The 21,366-nt window shown below is 28.0% G+C and overlaps 3 protein-coding genes across 5 annotated transcripts; 2 read left to right on the top strand and 1 right to left on the bottom strand.

Moving 5' to 3' along the window:
- Positions 1 to 63: 63 nt before the first annotated feature.
- Positions 64 to 2,318, bottom strand: LOC130670817 (peptidyl-tRNA hydrolase 2, mitochondrial-like). Its single transcript, XM_057474369.1, has 3 exons — positions 2,055 to 2,318; positions 1,513 to 1,707; positions 64 to 274 (listed from the first exon to the last, which is right to left on the bottom strand). Exons 1-3 carry the CDS (start codon positions 2,190 to 2,192, stop codon positions 92 to 94), a joined length of 516 nt encoding a protein of 171 aa, XP_057330352.1. The 5' UTR covers positions 2,193 to 2,318; the 3' UTR covers positions 64 to 91.
- A 1,251-nt stretch (positions 2,319 to 3,569) lies between these two features.
- Positions 3,570 to 9,356, top strand: LOC130670811 (myb-binding protein 1A-like). Its single transcript, XM_057474359.1, has 4 exons — positions 3,570 to 3,766; positions 3,854 to 4,048; positions 5,319 to 5,717; positions 5,805 to 9,356. Exons 1-4 carry the CDS (start codon positions 3,587 to 3,589, stop codon positions 8,862 to 8,864), a joined length of 3,834 nt encoding a protein of 1,277 aa, XP_057330342.1. The 5' UTR covers positions 3,570 to 3,586; the 3' UTR covers positions 8,865 to 9,356.
- Positions 9,357 to 10,637: 1,281 nt separating this feature from the next.
- On the top strand, positions 10,638 to 21,124 carry LOC130670806 (AP-1 complex subunit beta-1). Of its 3 annotated transcripts, none has more exons than XM_057474350.1 (12): positions 10,638 to 10,792; positions 11,231 to 11,342; positions 12,312 to 12,482; positions 15,014 to 15,040; positions 15,246 to 15,491; positions 16,322 to 16,579; positions 16,657 to 17,079; positions 17,618 to 18,296; positions 18,364 to 18,610; positions 19,796 to 20,147; positions 20,264 to 20,455; positions 20,874 to 21,124. In XM_057474350.1, the coding sequence occupies exons 2-12, from the start codon at positions 11,235 to 11,237 to the stop codon at positions 20,946 to 20,948; spliced, it is 2,778 nt and encodes a 925-aa protein (XP_057330333.1). In that variant the 5' UTR covers positions 10,638 to 10,792; positions 11,231 to 11,234; the 3' UTR covers positions 20,949 to 21,124. The 3 variants fall into 3 exon arrangements, with proteins under 3 accessions (XP_057330333.1, XP_057330337.1, XP_057330334.1); XM_057474351.1 differs by having other exon boundaries at positions 10,653 to 10,744; XM_057474354.1 differs by lacking the exon at positions 15,014 to 15,040.
- Positions 21,125 to 21,366: the final 242 nt, after the last annotated feature.

Below are 21,366 nucleotides of genomic sequence, written 5' to 3'. Positions count from 1 at the left end.
AATTAATAAATAAATATCTTTTTAAAATAACAAGGATTTTATTATTTTTATGAAAATTCATTTATTTTTAAATATTTATACTGATACAGTTTTAAAATAATTTCAAATGACCCGTTACTTTGTCAATTAAATCAGCAGGTCCAGGACCAACACCACAAACTGTTTTGGAACCAGGTTCAACTTGTGTATGACCAGCGTCTTGGATAATTTTAGCTATCAGTCCTACAGCTCTAGCATTCTTAGCTATTTGTTCTAATTGTTCAACATTGTCAACCTATAAACAATTTATTCAATTATTTATTTAAGCCCATGACCAGACAGTGCCCCCACTTTGAAAAATTTTCAATGACTTTCAGGGTTTTAATTTTTTTTTTTAATTGATAAAATTTTAATACAGTTATGACATTTGAAAGTCATTGTATATTTTCAAAAAGTGGGGAGGGGGGGGGGCAGTGTCTGAGAATGGCCTTAATAGAGAAAAGAAAATTAAATTAAAAATTAATCATGTCCCAATAGTTAAATATTAAATTTTACTTCACGAGAACTTGGACTTGAAGACAACGAAAAAATTATCGTTGATATAAAACGTTTCATATCTTATTTATTTAAGATTTTATCAAGCAGTTAACTATAATAAAAATTCTGACAGTCAGAATGTGAAGTAGATTTTTTAAAAAAATTATTCATCAGCTTCAATTAATTTTCTACGGAACGAAATTGAATCCCTTCATTAATAAATTACAGAAAAAAATTATGGCACTTGAATTTTTACCCAAGTAACACACATGCTTTTGTGACGTCTATAAGATATAAGTTTTTAGGCTGCTTTTTGACATGTCGATAAGGCACCAACATGTTGACAAAACGATCAGAAATTAATGTCACCGAAAAAGTATCTACTTAAAAGACTTGACACAAGTGACGACAAAAAGTAAATTACAATTAATAGTCAAACAAGTCATCTAAATGACTTTTTAACTGGCATAAGACAGGAAAAACAACACAAATTTTCTCTGTCTCCGGAACCAATATTCGCATGTCTTATTTATACCAAAAAAGGTGACTGAGACAAAAAAAAATTGTCTTATCACTGGCGGTTGTGAATCACCCTGGAAACAGCCTGAAAACACCCTGGGAGTGGAAACACGGTGGAATCACGGGTTTGTGCCATTTTACCACAGTGTATACACGGTGTACCCACCATGATTCCATGGTGTATTCATCGAGATTCCACGGTGATTACGCGATGTACGTGGAATCAGGGTGGGTATACCATGTAACCACCATGGAATCACGGTGATAAAATGAAAAAGAACCCACCGTGTAACCACCGTGGATCCACCGTGATTCCAGGGTGTTTCCAGGATGATTCAAAACCGCCAGGGATCCTTTTAAAAGACATCTTAAAGTTGTCTGTGTGTTACTTGGGTAACTATTTTTTAAATTTTAAATACGAATTAATACTGAACTGATTTCAGAGTAATATATTAATAAAAATGAATAAAAAATTACCTTTAGAGCTATTTTCTTCTGGCCACAATCTTCCCATCCAGCTAAAATTTTCGGATATTTTCTAGCAGCCTTATAATTACTAACAGCAGCATGTGCACACTGAGCAGCAACTTTACCTTTACCCATTTTTAAATCATTTCTTACAACCAAAACCATTTTATAATCGTCATCACTATTATTGAATGTCTCCATGATCTACAATTAGTAAAACAAAAAAAAAAGAATTTATTATTATTAATTTATTAAAAATCCGAAAATTGTTAATTGTTTGTTGACTTCATGTTCATATTTAATGATGCTGTGAGTAGCCGTCATTTGAAAATTTTAGTGTCTTAATTACCAAGTTAATTGTTATGAGAAAAATTTTTTAAAAATAAATACATACAGAAAAATTTTTGGAAATCCTTCACATGAATGTTTTAAAATTTTTGTCTATCAGCATTTGCTTTATTTATTAAAGACAAATTAATTTTTTTAATGACGACTACTTTGATCATTATTATTATCTAATAATTAATTATTATTTATAATTAAATACTAACCACTTCATCAGGTTTTTCAGTTGCATCAGGAATACTTTTTTTACCAAACCTATAAAAACTGTAGCCCAAAACCATCGCCACGATGAATCCAAGCTTAACATCATTAACCGCATTCAAAAATTCATCAAACAAATTCATTATTGAGTAGTTTTTGAATTTTAACTCAACAAAATAGTTATTAATTATTAAATATAAACAATCAGCTCCCCTGTTCCTGTGAGAACTTTTGAATACCACGTGAAGCCAACAACTTGAATGAATGAAGCAACAATCGGTGCAATAAAGTTCAACAACATAAAGAAATAAATGATTCTGAAGTTAGCAGACAATTTAAAATTTTTGACCCTGAAGTTAGCCGACACCCGTCATTTTAAAAATAAAAAATCTTATAAATTTAGAAAAAAAAAATTTTTCAAATTAAAAAAAAATACTCGTGTAGATTTTTCAATTTTCTCGACGTGTATTTTTTTTTAAATATTAAAAAATAAAAACTTGAGGTAAAATTTGAAATTAATTTTTTAGATTGCTTATTTTTCGTTTAAAAATTTTTACGAACCTCATTGCTTTTTGATTTTTATATACAATTTTTCGAAATCTTGACGAGTATTTTTTTTATTTTTCCGTTTACCGCTACTTTTAACCGTTACCGGCTATATTTATATAAAATATCTTGTAATTTAAAAAAAATCAAAAATTTTTGAATTTTAAAAAAATACTCGTGTAGATTTTTTAAGTTTCTAAACGTGTATTTTTTTTTGAAAAATCAAAAATGCTCGAATTATTATTTTTAAAAAATTCATACATTTATAAGTAATTAAAAGCTAATTCGTTTTTTAAAATTTTTTGGAGCTTGAACTCAAATCTATAGTAAATTTCGAGATCTTTTTACTTTTTCAGCGAAACTATCAGACTTTTCACAAAATGGGCTCTCTGGCCCCCACTCATAGTCATAAATACGGGAGCCTCCGACTATAAATTTTAAAAAAGAATTAGCTTTTAATTAATTGTAAATTTATGAATTCTTATTTAAAATAAGAATTCGAGTATTTTTGATCTTTCACAAAAAATACACGTTTAGAAAATTAAACAATCTACACGACTATTTTTTCAAAATTCAAAAATTTTTGTTTTTTTTTTAAATTACAAGATATTTTATTGAAAAATAGCCGTGAACGGAAAAATACAAAAAATACTCGTTAAGATTTCGAAAAATTGTATATAAAAACCAAAAAGTATTGAGGTTTGTAAAAATTTTTAAACAAAAAATAAGTAATCTTAAAATTTAATTTCAAATTATACCTCGAGTATTTATTCTTTAATCTTTTTAAAAAAATACTCGTCCAGAAAATTGAAAAATCTACACGAGCATTTTTTTAAATTTGAAAATTTTTTTTTTTTTCTTAAGTAATAAGATTTTTTATTTTTAAAATGGCGGGTGTCGGCTAACTTCAGGGTCATTAAAATTTACGGATTTTTTTTTCAGCAAATTAGGGGAGGAGTCATGGAGTCTCCATGATTTCAATTTCAACCACATGGTCGTGCACATGGTCACGATGGGTTCAGAAAAAGAATATAATTGTATTAAACCAGATAAAAAAATGAAAGTAAGCCAAGAAATATTGAATTTATTTACAAATTTGACTGTTGATAATGAGCATATTAGATTGCAAAGTAAAATAAGTTTGGTAAATTCACTTTATAAATTAAAAGCGGTAAGTTTGATATTTACATGTTTAACCTCCAACTTGAAGAATTATATTAATTTTTATTAATTTAATACAAAAATATTTTTTTTTTAGAATTCAGATAATGAAGAATTAACTTATTGTTTAAAAAGATTAATTCGTGGATTAGGATCATCAAAAATGGTTTTTAGAAAAATATATTTTTCTACTTTAACAACTTATTTTAAACAAAATTTAGATACTGACATAGATCAAGTTATAGAAATAATGGAAGCCGAATTGAAACCATCAAGTAGCATTTCTAAAAGCGTAAGTATGATTTAAATTGAATAAATATTTATATTATTAACTTCCCGCTAAGAAAATTTAAAATTTTTAAAAAAAGGAAAATGATTGGTTTCGTCACAATTTTTGAAAACCGAGTATTGAATAAATCTTAGCGTTTTATAAATTATAAATACTCTATAACTTTTGAACGGATTAACTGATTTGGCTTTTGATGCGGCGTTCGAAACGGCTTATAAATTCTTCGGATTCTGCGAGAAATTAAGCTTGATTGGTAAAATACATTTAAAGTTATTCCGAAAATAAAAAAATTTTGTCTGGATAACTTTTATCACACTTTATGAATTGATTTCAAAATCTAATCTTTTCTAAAACGCTAAAATCCACACCGAATGCCGCTTACGAACAAAATTAAAAAAAAAAAGTGTTTTTTTCGAATGATATTAGAATCCCAGGTAGCACACTTGCCTTTGTGACATCTATAAGATAACAGTTTTTAGGCTACTTTTTGACTTGTCGATTAGGCATCAATATGTTGACAAAACGATCAGAAATTTATGTCACTGAAAAAATACCTACTTAAAAGACTTAACACAAGTGACGACAAAAAGTAAATTTTGCATGCCGTATTTATACCAAAAAAGATAACTTTGAGACTGAAAAAAAAATTTGTCTTGTCCTTTTAAAAGACATCTTAAAGTTGACTCTGTACTACTTGGGATTGTTGAACTGATTGATTCAAATTTTTTTACCGTTACCCAAGTAGCACAGAGACAACTTTAAGATGTCTTAAAGGTGCCTTTTAAAAGGACAAGACAAATTTTTTTTCAGTCTCAAAGTCATCTTTTTTGGTATAAATACGACATGCAAATGTTTGTTCCGAAGATAGAGAAGAATTGTCTTGTTTTTCCTGTCTCATTTCAATTAAAAAATCATTTAGATGACTTATTTTATCACTATTTGTAATTTACTTTTTGTCGTCACTTGTGTTAAGTCTTTTAAGTAGACATTTTTTCGGTGACATAAACTTCCGATCGTTTTGTCAGCATAATGCTGCCTTTTCGATATGTCAAAAAGTAGCCTATAAACTGATATCTTATAGATGTCACAAAGGCAAGTATGCTCCTTGGGTAGAGACTGAAAAACTGCGCCGAATGCCGCATTGGACATCAAAATCCGCTGATTAGTTCAAAAGCCATCGTTCGAAGTCAACCATTTTCTAAATTTTAATTTTTTAATTAGATTAAAATCCAATTGAAGATTGAAAATAATGAAATTTATTTATGTATTTCAGGAGAAAGGACATATTTTTATGGGAAGAATATTACTTTGTGGATCATTGACGAGGTCCAAGTTGCATTTAAATTGTCCGCCAGATAAACAGCTGCTAATTCTAGAAACTTTATTGAGTGATGGTACTCAAAAGAGTTATTTGTCCTTTGTTTCAATCTCATTCTTAATTGAATTTATCAATCTATTTGATGAAAAATATATCAAAGCTAACTTTTGGCCATTGCTTGCTAAAGAATTAGGCAAAAGTTGGTCAGAACATTCTCTAGACACTTTTTATGCTTTATTGTATATTAGTGTTAAATTTCCAAGTTTGATAAAAAAAAAATTTATCAAGCAACACTTGGGCACTGAAAATATAATTGATAAAGAAACTATCAATGATTTGCTTAAATTAGTAACAGTACGTTTTATTTTACTTAAATTATTTTAGCAGTTATTTAAATAATATATTTTATATGTTAAGTAATTAAATTTTTTTCTTTAACAGGATACACCTCGGATTAAATCATATCAACATCCGTTGTATAAAATATTATGTCAACTTCTAGTATCATCAGAAAATGTTGTAGATTTTTGGAATGGAATTGATCAACGATTCAACGCTCATCCATCAAAAAGTATGGAATATTTAGCTTTAGAATTATTGAATTTTATCGTGCCAAACATTGAGGATAAAAGTATTTTGCCATCTTTATTATCATCAAATTTTTTAAATTGGATGGTGGGAAGGTTTAATATTGATAAGCGTTATCGTCGTGATGATGTAGCAAATTTATTTCGAAAAGTATTGGCTCACTTTGTGGTAGCATTAGGAGACAAAGAAATAAAACCCAAGATTAAAATCGCTGTTTTAAAAAAATTAATTAATTATCCAGGAGATTTTATGATTGAAAAAATAACAGAAGTTAAAGTTATTCAATTGATAACAGCAAGCATGAATTTCAATGGAGTTAAAAAATTGGCTAAATTTTATTGCGGAATTGCAGATAATTCTGAGCCTAAAAAAGCTGGAGATAAAAAAGAAGAATCCTGGAATTATGCTGAGAGAAGTTATGCGGGTGAATTATTGTGTAAGCTAATAGGTCATCCTACTGTTAATTCAAATCATGATTGGAGGCTTGAACAAATTAAATTTTTATTTAATTTGGGTTTTTGTGAAACTGAAGATGTAAGTGTTGACTTGGCTTCACATTTTAAAGATAGTTTTTACCGGGCGTTAGATCATAATCTAAAACTCTCTGATCTTCATTATGTTTTAAATGAATTGGTAAAGCATTTAAACAATATATTGTTTTTAAATAAAACACAAACTCTCAGATCACCATTAGATGAATCAGCCATTGAAGTTTGGAAGAAAATGATTAATTTTATTAGTAAACTAAATGATGATTCTAAAAATAATGAAGCCGTTTTAATTTTTTATGTTATGGATTTAAATATGGGATTACAAATTTTTTCTGATTCAGCAATGGCTATTTCTAATATCAATGAAATTCACAGTTGCTATGAAAGATTGACGCAAAAAAAATCTAAAAAATCTAAGAAGAAAGAAGAGGATGAACCTGAATGGGTTGATGTTATTGTTGATCTTTTATTGTCATTACTTTCACAAAATAGTCATTTATTAAGATCACTTGTACAACGCGTTTTTCCACATATATGTCCAGTACTTACATCAACATCTGTACATCGAATATTAGAAGTTCTTGATCCAAAAGATGATAAAGGTCCGCTAGTTCCTCAAGGTACTGAAAATGATTCTTCTGATGAGTCGAATTCTGAAGATGAAAATTCTGATGACAATAATGAAAGTTCAGGTAAAAATAAATTTGGTAAAAAAAATAATGACGATGAAGATGACGAAGATGAGGATGATGAGGGTGAAGATGATGACGATGAAGAAAATTATGATGAGGATGATGATGATGATGATGATGAAGAAGATGAAGACGAAACACTTAATGATCGATTGAGACTTGCAGTTAGACAAGCACTTGGAGACGCGTCAGCTCATCCTGAAGATAATGATATTGATCTAGATGAAATCGATGAAGAAGAAGGTAAACGTCTCGATGAATCTTTAGCCGCTGCTTTTAGAATTCTTCGGGAAAGTCGGCCATCAAATAAAAAAAAGCAAGGAAAATCTGCAGAAACTTTAACTCATTTTAGAGGTAGAGTAATGGATCTTCTTGACATTTATCTTGATTCCGGACCTTCAATGGCTTTAGCTTTAGATATGCTTGTACCTTTATTTGCTTTGTTAGAATTTTGTATTAAAGACATTCATCAGGAACCTTTGAAACGCCGTGTGCGCTCATGTCTTAAAAAATTATCTTCTGTTAAAAAATTTAAGGATACAACAGGAGTAGATGAGAAACTGTTGATTGATCTTGCAACAATATTAATTGAAAAAGGTGAGCGATCAACTTCTGTCTGTCAAGAGATGGGAGATAAATTAGCTGAATGTTATATATTTTTAATTAGATGTTTTCAACAAACTGGATTACCTCAAGATTCTTTAGTTAAAATTTATATTGAAAGTTTAACAGCATTTTTTACAAAACGTGATTGCGTTCTTCCAGCAAGTTTATTTAAAAATACTCTTAATTTTTCCTGGACTGGAAACTGGCAACTGGTGCCGTTAATAATTGATTATATTTTTGATAATACTATAAGATCTTTTCGTCGTAGTCAAGCTTTAGAATTTTTAATTATATTTTATCGTAATATTAGATTAATTAAAGATGAAGAATATACAAAGCTTCGATTGAAAATAGAAAAGAAACTATGTAAACATACAATAAAACTACTCCAAGAGCTTGTTGCTAACCAACATATTATCAAAACAGAAAATGAATCATCTAAAGCAGAAAATAATGTTACTTCTAAACAACTTCGACAAAAATTTGTTTGCTTACTTTGGACGCTTTTAAATGTCATTTATCCTCATCATTTACCTAAAGCTTGGGATTGGAAGAACATTGCTAGCTTAATTACTGAATATCGACAGAAAAATTCTCTTTCAATGGATGCTAAGAATGCATACAAAAAACTAGCATCGCATATTGGAGCATCAACTAATGTGAAAACTAAAGTTAAAGAACAGGAAAAAAAACCTATGGTAAATGGAGTACATACTGAAAATTCAGCAGAACAAAAAAACAATGATGACAATGATGATGATAAAAAGAAAAATAATGAAGAATCATCAGAAGAAAATGATGAAGATTTAGCTAAAAAATTAAAAAAAGAATTAAAGAAAAAACTGAAAAATCGTAGTAAACAGGGAGATAAACAAAAATTAAAAAAAGAAGCACGTGAATTGAGAGCCAAAGCAATGGCTGAAGGTCTAGAAACTGTTAATTTTAGTTCTGTTATTATTCCAAATGAAATTACTGAAGATGAGCCAATGGAGACTACAGAATCTCAAGAAAATGGAATAAGAGAAGAAATCAGTAAGAAAGAATTGAATAAAACATCAATTAAAAAACGCGCAAATCCTGATAATGAACGATCTGGTAAAAAGAAAAAAAGAAAACATGTTTAAATTTTTTTATCGTTGTATATTATTATTATTATATATTAACAATAAAAAGTTTTGTAGAATAAATTTTAATTTTTATAATAATGATAAATTGAAAAGTAAATTTATTTTAAATTTCAATTCGTATTTTACTACACAGAAAATAAAAAGATTTTTTGGCGCAAAAATTTTTTACTCGTCCCAAGAAAATTTTTGCATTATAAATTGAAAACAAAAATTTTTTATACGATCGAAAAAAATTTTTTCGGACGTAAAAGAATTTCCGGTGTCGAGAAATTTTTTCTACTAAGAAAATTTTTTTTCTGCAATTCATAATTCAAAATATTACGTGCGCCATGAAATCTTTTTTTTATGTGTACATATATATTTAAAAAAAAAATAAGTTGTTGCATTGAGACTGAAATACGCGTCATTTTCTTGCCTTGACAAAAATTTAATTGCGAATTAATATGTTTGTTTTTTTTATTTTTCACTAATAATTAGATAAAATAATTAATTTTCAAAATTCGTTTTTAGACCTCCATCGCATAGACTTCAATTGATTACAATTTATTTAAATACTTTGTTTATTTATTTATTTTATTATTCGTTTATTGAGATTTCGTGTTTTATCACAAAATTTTATTTTTGAATTAATTATGAAAATTGTCAATTAAATACAAAATGAATGAAGACTCTGATAAATGAAATAATAAAAATTATTTAAACAAGTTTTAAATAAACTATAATTTCTTTGAATTCTCACAATAAAATCGTATAGATTTAAATATTTATGTAGCGAAGCAACATTCCAAACAATAATAATTTAATAATATATTTATAAATATTTGCTGCAATTGCAGTGTTAATTAATAAATAAATATCTTTTTAAAATAACAAGGATTTTATTATTTTTATGAAAATTCATTTATTTTTAAATATTTATACTGATACAGTTTTAAAATAATTTCAAATGACCCGTTACTTTGTCAATTAAATCAGCAGGTCCAGGACCAACACCACAAACTGTTTTGGAACCAGGTTCAACTTGTGTATGACCAGCGTCTTGGATAATTTTAGCTATCAGTCCGAACATTGATGGACATTAGACGGACAATTGAATTGTTTATAACAAAATTTAAAAAATTAATTTTTAGGTGCCAAGTTCAGAGGTTTAAAAATTTACGGATTTTTTTTTTTTTTCACAAATTAATGACAAACAAAAAAAAAAACTAAAAATACGCGCATGTAGAAACTTAAAAAAATTACAGATGCAATTTTTGAAATACTTTTTTTTTTCAAGTTATCGTTTTTAAACAATTCAAAATTATTAAACACCTGCTAACTTATAAATGTGAATATAATGAGTGTGAATGTAGCAGACAATTGTCAATTTTTAAAATTTTAGAACAACCGAATAAAATGTAAGTTGAGTGAAATTCAAAAATGCATATTTAGATGAATGCAAAATCCATACGCGCTTTTTTTAAATTTCATTATTTTAATTAATTAATTTATTTATTTTAAATTTATAAATTGTCTAACGTCTGCTACATTCACACTCATTGAATGTATCTGACAGGTGGGAATTTTTAAAATTTTAACAAAAAAATAAAATGTAAGTAGAATAAAAATAAAAAAATGCGTATTTAGATAATCGAAAAATCAGCGCGCGCATTTTTTTAAACTTCATTATTTAAATTAATTTATTTAATTATTTAAAATTTATAAATTGTTTCATGTCTGCTACATTCACACTCATGGCTAACTTCAGTATCTAAAAAAAAAAAAAAAATTCCACTACAGTCATGTTGGTAACAATGAAAATTGATACGTCTCCATGTTCTTACTTCAATTAAATACCAGGTGGGGCGTATTGCCGTAGTGGTTCCTGTCGCTGTCAAGTAAATCATTATTTTTTAATATTTGACAGTTAATTATTATTAGTTTAGGTAAATAATTCAATTGTTTTTAATTATTTTATCAATAATACTAATTTTAATAAATATTCACAATAATATCACTACAGTTTCACAGTTTTTTTTAAATATTTTAAATCTACTCCATTCGGTGTACTGTAGAAATCATTGATTGCTGATGAAAAGAATAAATCTCATTCATTTTTTTTTTATTTTATAATTTATGTTTATATATAAAGTGATTATGAGATAAAACAATTATGATAATTGTTTTATATTTAATTATTGTGAAATAAGTACCGAGTATATAGATTTTGAGAGTTATTATTATGAGTACGTAGCGGAGACATTGATCCATTTCAAGCTCACCATATAGCTAACATACAATCTCATTTTATTTTATTTTTTAAATTTTTATAGATAATATAATTAATTAGTATTTTATATTTTTTTGTTTTTGATTATTAATAGCAAAATGTCGGACTCGAAGTATTTTACGACGACCAAGAAGGGAGAAATTTTTGAATTAAAATCAGAATTAAATAATGATAAGAAAGAAAAGAAAAAGGAAGCTGTGAAAAAGGTAAGTTGATAAATGTATTAATAATTAAAGCAACGGGTATCCATAATTTTTTTTTTTTTTTTTTCACGCAATAATTTTATGGAATCCCATATATTTTAATTTCGGAAATGTAATTTATTCAAAGTTAACAATAAAAATATTTGTATCAACATTCGCATATCAATATTGTCACTCGAGTTGTTTTGACCAGAGTTATTAAAGATCGAGTTATTCATGCCGGGTTCCATTATATTTAAAAGTGACCACTAGTGTGACCGCCTGAAAAAAAGATGATTTTTGGGAATTTTTTTAAAGAAAACTACTGCTTGGAATGTTATAATATTTGAAGGATATATTTCTGGATATATAACGAATACAAGATTAAATTTTTGGACCAAAAAATTCAAAATTCAGCGAGTTATTCACAATCTCTCGCTCCAAAAAAAAGTCCCCCTGCTGCAGTGACAGCGACCTTCGCAGTACCGGAAATCACAAAAACCAAAAAGTTTATTAAACTAGAAGGTATTTTCTGTACTATGACCCTCGGGCTAAGAAAAAAATTGAAATTTAACAAAATGGCGGAGTTTTAAAAAAAAATTTCAAGTTTTGCGCGAAAATTTGATGATTTTTGGCCTGGCAAAATTACATTTTTGATTCGATCGGAAAACTGGAGGTTCGTGGTACGTAGAAACATATAAAAGAAGCTGCAATTCGGATCAAATCGATCGGATGATTTGTCTTCGAGTTATACTGCAGCAATTTTGAAAAATGTATTTTCGAGAACCGATAAACGGCTGCTCTTCAGATGGCTTTAACTCAAAAAAACTATTCGAGATTTGCACTTTAAATTTTACAGTTATTTTTGAAGCTACAGACTATCGAAATATGCAAAAAAAAAATCAATTTTTTCAAAATTTCACACTAGTAGTCCCCCTTAATATAATAAAAAAAAAAATGACTTATTTTTGAATTTATTTGTCAATTTAATAGGTGATTGCTTCGATGACTGTGGGTAAAGATGTATCAGCATTATTTCCCGACGTCGTTAATTGCATGCAAACGGACAATTTGGAGTTAAAGAAACTTGTGTATCTTTATCTTATGAATTATGCTAAAAGCCAACCAGATATGGCCATCATGGCAGTCAACACATTTGTAAAGGTAATGTAGTTGATAAATACTATTTTTATAAGTGATAAATTCATTATTAATATGATCATTTATTTTTAATGCACCTTTGCTATTTTATTGTATCCATATTAACACCATTTAAATTATTTTACCAGAGACAAATTGTCAGTCGCAATTTTTTAATTTAAAAAAAAATTAGTATTGTTAACAATAAATTTAAATCAAAAATATATTTGGTAACGATTATTGATGAATAAATAATTATAAACTTATCAATTTGTCTCATATTGAATTTAAACAGACTGCGCTTTGCAAATAAAATAAATTTGCACAGGGCTGTCTATTAAAAAATATAATGGAATGGATTTTTTTTAAACCGACAAGTGAATCGCTTATGTTTCAAAGAGCACGAGACTGGAATTTGGTATCGGCATAAAATACATGTATATATATATATATATATAGATTTATATATAACATAAAAATTAACACAGCAATGAGCACTGATGAAAAAATTTTAAATTCGTCAATCCAAATTCCAGCAAAAATAAATTCAAATCGTGGTAAGAAATAAAATAATTAAAATTAAAATTAAATGTTACTCATACGTATTTATACTCATATATTTTACAAATATAACTATATGTTTATGCACAAATGTATATACATTAATAATATAAATTTAGCATGAATTGATATTAAAATAAATTCAAATAATTATTTTTAATTAAAACAGAAATAGCATGCGGATATTTTATATTTTCATTGATAAATTGAATTAAATAATTAAATATATATGTTTATTTATATTATATATGTCTATTGCATTCAAAATGCCTGTTTACTTACGCATTGCTAATTGCACGTATATATATTTTTAATATTAAAAAAAAAGAAAAAAAAAATTTATAATATAACAAGTTTTTATTTTTTAACATATATATTTGTTTTATAATAATATATTTTTCTGCCCTCCGGCCGGAAAGTGGCAACTTTCGGGCCGCTGCCCTAAACGAAGTTGCAACTTTCCGGCTTCGTCGAGCAGAAAAATAGTATACGCACCTTGGCCAGTAAAAAAGAAAGCCTCAGACCACATGTTTGTCAGCCTCGGCTTCGCCTCGGCCAACAATTACATGTGCTCTGAGACTTTTCTTATTTTACTGGCCTAGGTATGTAATATACTATATTATATTGTATTAAAGGCATTTTTAGACAGTGCCTCCAACTTTTTAAAATTATTCTCTGACTTTCAACTGTCAGAATTCTATTAAAATTTTATTAATTAATTAAAAAAATTAAATCATTCACTCAAAAATGGGCAATTCCGCTGAGATATAAATTTAAAAAAAATCACTTACAGTTGTCATTAATTAGGAGTTAAACAAAATTTGTTAAGTTTATTTTAGCCTACAAAATTTGAAAATTCTAATTATAAAATTGACATGAAGATTTTATTGAAATTTAGTTTTCAAATTTCGTTTAAATCCCAATTGATATCAACTGTAAGTAATTTTTTTTTAAATCTATACCTCAGCGGAATTGTAAGTACGTTGTCTTTTTTTTAATTAAGGTCATTCTTAGACAGTGACCCATCTTTTTAAAAATTTTTACTGACTTTAAATTGTCATCAGCGAATCAAAATTTTATCAATTAATTAAAAAAAAAAATTAAAACCTCAATTAAAAAAAGAACAACATAGTAATAATTTCGCTGAGGTATAGATTTAAAAAAAAATTACTTACAGTTGATATCAATCAGGAGTAGAACGAAATTTGCTACATAAATTGTAGCCTACAAAATTAAAAAATTCGAATTATAAAATTTACTTGACGATTTTACTGAAATTTATTTTCCAAGTTTCGTTTAACTTCTAATTGATATCAACTATAAATAATTTTGTTAAAAATCTATGTCTCGGTGACATTGTAATTGCGTTGCCTTCTTTTCAATGAATTATCAAAATTTTAATACGTTCATTAAAAATATTAAAATTAGAAAGCATTGAATATTTTTTAAAAGTGTGTGGGGGTGAGGCATTGCCTGAGAATGACTTTAATGGTTTAATTATTTTTCAATGAATTGGTTAAATTTTGATACACTTATGACAGTTGAGTCATTGAAAATTTTTAAAAAGTGGAGACACTGTCTGAGAATACCCTTAATTATTTAAATTAACTTATTTTGTCGTTAAATTAATATTATTAAATGTGTATTGTATATTTGTGTATAATATTTTAAAAATTAATTCTATTGCAAGGTGACAATGTCTTTCTATTTATTAATTTAAAATTAATAACAAAATTAAAACAATATTTCATTACGAACATTTACAATAAAAAAAATATGTATATATATTTATATATACTTTAGATATTTTAAATTTAACAGAACGAAAGATCGTTTGATAATAATTATTTAAAAAATAAATAAATAAAAAAAAACTCGTGCTCTTTGAAAAATGACCGATTCGTGTCGTGTTAATAATTAATTATATTATAATTAATATATTAAAAATGGTGACGGTGACCAATTTGACCTTTTTCGTTCTGACACGCTAAAAGGAGCTAGCAACATCTCCGATGACAAAGGTACCATACCAAACTTTATATCTCGTTAAAAAAATAAAAAAAAAGTATTAAATAAAAAATCATACTAATAGAAAAAAAAGTAATAATAGAAGACAAATAAAAAATATTTTTGTTAGGTCATTCTTAGTTTATATAAAATATGTAGTTAGTTTTTTTTTTATTATGACTGGACTTGAATCCCTGGCTTGCCCGATTTTTTGCGCAGGACTGTGAGGATCCAAATCCACTGATTCGTGCCTTGGCTGTACGAACAATGGGATGTATTCGTGTTGACAAAATAACAGAATATCTTTGTGAGCCATTGAGAAAATGTCTGAGGGATGAGGATCCGTATGTAAGAAAAACAGCAGCTGTTTGTGTTGCTAAATTGTACGATATTAATGCTGGATTAGTTGAAGATCAAGGATTTTTGGATCAGTTGAAAGATCTTTTATCAGATAGTAATCCAATGGTATTGTTTTATTTTTTTTTTTCAGTAAATTTATTTTATTAATTTTCATTTCTTATTCGTTGATTAAAGAAAAGGGTCTAAGATACAAAAAAAAGAGGATATTGTTGTGATTTTTTTTTTCAGAGTACCTTCTTTATTAAAATTCTTAAAATTAATGACATTATCAAGCATCGTTTCAAGAATATTCTGCTAAATTTTCATGAAAAAATATTGAAAAATAAGCCAGTGGTAGTAGGGAGAGACGAGTCGCCTTAAAAACAAAGTCTCCATGCCGTAGGCAGGATAACTCATGACTGCTTCATTTGAAATCAAAAAACCAAAAAGATTTCTTTAGTACATAAGTTTATCTTACATCTGAACGAAGGATTTTTTTTTCAATTACTACTTATTTTTTAATTAAACAAAAAGAGCAATTTTTGGTAAAAATCAGAGTTTTTTGATTGCACTTTTACCAAAAATTCAAAAATGAATATTTTGTTTATTTCTTCATTCAAATCCAAGATAAACTTATGTACTAAAGAAATCTTTTTGGTTTTTTGATTTCGAATGAAGCAGTCATGAGTTATCCTGCCTACGGCATGGAGACTATTCCGAGGTGACTCGTCTCTCCCCACTACCACTGGCTTATTTTTCAATATTTTTTTATGAAAATTTAGCAGAATATTCTTGAAATGATACTTAATAATGTCACAAATTTTAAGAATTTTAATAAAGAAGGTACTCTGAAAAAAAATCACAAAAATATCCTCTTTTTTTTGTATCTCCGACCCTTTTCCCCCTTAAATATAATTTATTTGTTTTATCATTTTTTAAATTTTTTATATAAAAAGGTCGTAGCAAATGCTGTCGCTGCATTGTCTGAGATAAATGAATCAAGTCCCAGTGGACCACTTGTTGAAATGAATGCACAGACAATAAACAAATTGCTGACTGCTCTTAATGAATGTACTGAGTGGGGACAAGTTTTTATTTTAGATTCTCTAGCTAATTATTCACCTAAAGATGATCGTGAAGCTCAAAGTATTTGTGAAAGAATTACTCCACGTTTAGCTCACGCTAATGCTGCAGTTGTCTTATCAGCGGTCAAGGTTTCACATATTTATTTTTTTCAATATTATAATTACTATTGAATTGTTATAAATTTAAAAAACAAAATTATTTTCAGGTTCTGATGAAGCTCATGGAAATGTTACAATCAGAATCAGATTTCGTTGGCACTCTGACTAAAAAATTAGCACCTCCACTAGTAACTCTTCTTAGTTCCGAGCCGGAAGTTCAGTACGTGGCTTTGAGAAATATTAATTTGATTGTACAAAAGCGGCCAGATATTTTAAAACATGAGATGAAAGTATTTTTTGTTAAATACAACGATCCAATTTACGTTAAATTAGAAAAATTAGATATCATGATTAGATTAGCGTCTCAAGCTAATATTGCACAAGTTTTATCCGAATTAAAAGAGTATGCTACTGAAGTTGATGTTGATTTTGTGAGAAAAGCTGTCAGAGCTATCGGAAGATGCGCTATTAAAGTTGAACCATCTGCTGAAAGATGCGTGTCTACACTTTTAGATTTAATTCAAACTAAAGTAATTTTTTTAATTATTTATATTTTAATAAATAACATACGGATTTATTCCAGTGCATGCGTTTAAAAAACGAGGATTTTGGAAAAAAAGTCAAAAAAAAAAAAAAATGATACTGAAATTAGCTGACGTCTGATAACTTTTAAATTTTTCTAAAAACGACAAATTACAAAAAAAAAATTTTTTTGAAAAATTGCACTTACAGTTTTTTTAATTTTCTACATGTGCATATTTTTTTTTTTTTTTTTTTAAATTAAATTGTTGATAAAAAAATCCGAAAGTTTTTGTCTGCTAACTTCAGGATCATAAAAAAAACTACTGGATCATTAGAAATTTTTTTCTTTTATTTAATTGGGAGTTTTGAAAATTTTTTATTTTTTTTTAAGAAATTCCAGTTTTCAAAAAAATTATAACAGAATATTTAAAAATTGATTCAAGTCGTAGTTTTATTATTATTTACTTTTTTTACAAAATTTTAATTTCCGGAGCGCACAGTGGGTCGTATTCTTACCTGAGTTCTAAACTAAAATTCATATTTTAGGTAAATTACGTCGTTCAAGAAGCCATTGTCGTTATAAAAGATATTTTCCGTAAATACCCAAACAAATATGAGAGTATAATTTCAACTCTCTGTGAAAATCTTGATACTTTGGATGAACCAGAAGCCCGTGCATCAATGATCTGGATTATTGGAGAGTATGCTGAGCGTATTGACAACGCCGATGAATTGTTAGAAAGTTTCTTAGAAGGTTTCCATGATGAAAATACTCAAGTACAGCTGCAGCTTCTTACTGCTATTGTAAAACTTTTCCTAAAACGTCCAACTGATACACAAGAATTAGTGCAGCAAGTTTTGAGTCTTGCGACCCAAGACTCCGATAATCCAGATCTTCGTGATCGTGGATTTATTTACTGGCGATTATTGAGCACAGATCCAGCAGCTGCTAAAGAAGTTGTTTTGGCAGAGAAACCGTTGATTTCTGAGGAAACAGATTTATTAGAACCGACTCTACTTGATGAACTTATCTGTCATATTTCAAGTCTTGCATCAGTTTATCACAAGCCACCTAGTGCTTTTGTTGAGGGAAGATCAGCTGGTGCTAGAAAATCATTGCCAGCTAGAAATAATTCAAATGATGAAGCTGCCAGAAGTCAACCAGCAGCTCAAGTTATTCCAGCTCAAGATTCTCTGATTGGAGATCTTCTCAGTATGGATATTGGTTTGTATTTTTTATTTTTTATTTTAAAACAAATATTTGAAACTTTTAACTGACGAATTGTTTTTAGGCGGACCGCCAATTGTTCCACCAGCACCAGCAGCGTCCACAGGTTTAGATCTTTTGGGAGATGGTTTAGATGGAATACTCAGTGGAACAGATACTTCAGCACCAATTGTTTCTCAAACAACGACAGGTCTTCTTGGTGATATATTTGGATTTAATCAAGCACCCACTTCCTATGTACCTCCAAAAGTTAATTGGCTTCCAGCTGAAAAAGGAAAAGGGTTCGATATTTGGGGTACTTTTTCAAGGAAGTAAGTTTTATATTTTGCATACCTCCAGTGCGGAAGTGCTTTTCTTCTGACTATTTTACTTACACAAAAATATTTCTACACTCTTTTGATTACGCGAAAGTAGGTAAAATTGTATACTAGCATATAGAGAATTTATTATGAACAATTTGAACCCAACATTAAGTCGGTTCGTTATTTTATCAGTTTAAAATAAATTATTTTAACTCAAGAAACCAGTGCTGTCAATTGTTACGTATGAAACTTCGTAAACGCGATAACTCTCGATAGACACAATTAATCGGCCTAACTTTTTTTTTATCTTTGGATTTTTTATCACAAGAACCCTATGGAAAATCACTAACTAAATCTTTTTAATTTAATTGTGTTACGTTCTGGCTTTAATTATCTTTAAATAAAACTTTTAAGAATTTTTTTTTCGAGGGCTCGAATTATTTATTCGCCACAGTAGGCGAATAAATGGATTGACACTTCTTATAATGATAAATAAATCAATAAATCGTTACTTTGTTGACGATGCATGAGACTCGGGCTACGATGGTGTTCACCAGAGTAACCTGAGATGCGACGTCGCAATAATTAATTTTTATATTTCATTGTACTCTGGATGAAAACCCAGAGCAACCAGTCAGCCGATGAACATCTTAGGCCCCGGACGTACGTCCGGAGACCGACTGGCTCTAATCAAATTTTCAATTTTTAAAATATATTCACATTCTTATAATTAGAATAGTTTATTTTAATTCTTGAACCTTACAAAATACATAAAAATTAGAGAGAGCTCAGCAACGGGTGCACCTGGGGTCGATTGACACCCTAACGCCACCCACCTGGTAATTTTTCGTAAACCTGGATTTTCCAGTATGCAACAATTGTAATTAATTAAAAACGTAAAACTGATTATTCACGAAAAATTTAGCTGCCATTTTTATTTTTACTTTTATTATTATTTCCATTTTTTCTCTCCAACTGCTGGCAGCATCACTAGTGTATCAGTATAGGTTTGAAATTTGAAAAAAGAGCGACTTCTAAGACGAAAAGGCGGGATATTAAAAAAAAATATTAAACTGAAAATAAAAAATAAAAAAATGAAACTGATAATTTATAAGTTGAATAAAAATTTATATTAAAAAAAATAATAAATTAATATCATAAAATAAATGTAATAACATTTTTTTTTTTTAACAGAAATGGACAAATTAGTATGGACATGACGTTCACGAATAAAGCTATGCAAGCGATGGGTGGTTTCGCTATTCAATTGAACAAAAATAGTTTCGGTTTAACTTTATCTGCACCTCTACAAGTACCGGCTCCTTTGGGACCTGGTTCAAGTGTTGAAGTAAACGTAATACTCACAACAACTGGTGCAGTTCAGCGTATGGATCCATTGAATAATCTTCAAGTCGCTATTAAAAATAATATTGATGTATTTTATTTCGCTTGTCTCGTTCCAATGCACGTTTATTTCACCGAGGACGGGCAATTGGACAAACGAGTATTCTTATCTACGTGGAAAGACATTCCAGCTCAAAATGAGGTTCATTTTTTAACATTTTCTTTTTAATTTGTGACCTAGTAATTTACCGTGACCCGGAAGTTGATTAGATTTGTTTTTTATTACGATTGAATAAATACAAATTAATATTTTTATAGGTTCAGTATACACTTAACGGAGTTTTACTAACAGCGGATCAAGTTGTACAGAAAATGCAGCAAAGTAATGTATTTACTATTGCTAAAAGAAACGTTGAAGGACAAGATATGCTTTATCAATCTCTTAAATTAACGAACAACGTTTGGGTGTTAATTGAATTAAAAATTCAGCCTGGAAATCCTGATGTCACTGTAAGATATTTTTATTTTATTATATTTTCTTAAGGGCATTCTCAGACAGTGTTCCCTACTTTTTAAAAATATGAATCGGAGTGAATGAGGATTGAAATTAAATCCAGATCACTCCGAAATTACACCGCTGAAAAAACAAACTCCTTATTTACTCCGTATGCGGAGTAATTTTTTTCTAAACTCCGGAACTCCGAGTGAATTCGGATTGAATTAAAATCCGTACTCACTCCGAATTCACTCCCAATTTTTTACAATGGCCGTTGTCCTTTTTTTGATTAATGCTTTAGTTTTTTTTAATTAACTAATAAAATTTCCAAATTTTCAAAAAAGTGGGGGGAGGGCACTGTCTGAAAATTACCTTAATTAATATATTTTATATTGTAAAACAAAAATATATGTTTTTTATATACTTTTTCAGCTTTCATTAAAATCACGTTCTGTAGAAGTAGCAGGAGGAGTTTTCCAGTCATACAATGCTATTTTACATTCATAAACAGTAGGAATATATATATAATTATCATTCAATTGTATCAAAAAATTTTTTATTTAAAAACATATTTCAATTATGTTTTTTCTTATTGTTTTTTTTAAGAATTACTATTAAAAGAAAGTAAAATAAATATCTTTGTAGAAAATAAGAAGTGAAAATAAACAAAAAAATGTATTAAATTCGAATTAAATGTTATTAAAAAATAAATTAATTGATTCATAAATGTTTATATAATATACATGAGATATCTCATTATTAAAAATCATGGAAATTAATCAATAGCGTTTACAAATAAATATATGTACCATATAAACTTATTAATTATTGAATATTAATATTAATAAAGTACTAAAACCAATATAATAAATTTTCACTTTCATTTTAATTATATTTTTAATACTTCGTAACTAAGCAGAAGTGG

The sequence above is a fragment of the Microplitis mediator genome, chromosome 7 (assembly GCF_029852145.1).
Source record: "Microplitis mediator isolate UGA2020A chromosome 7, iyMicMedi2.1, whole genome shotgun sequence".
Classification (NCBI taxonomy): domain Eukaryota; kingdom Metazoa; phylum Arthropoda; class Insecta; order Hymenoptera; family Braconidae; genus Microplitis; species Microplitis mediator.
The sequence above is the reverse complement of the archived record's forward strand: the minus strand, read 5'-3'. Positions and strand labels throughout refer to the sequence as shown.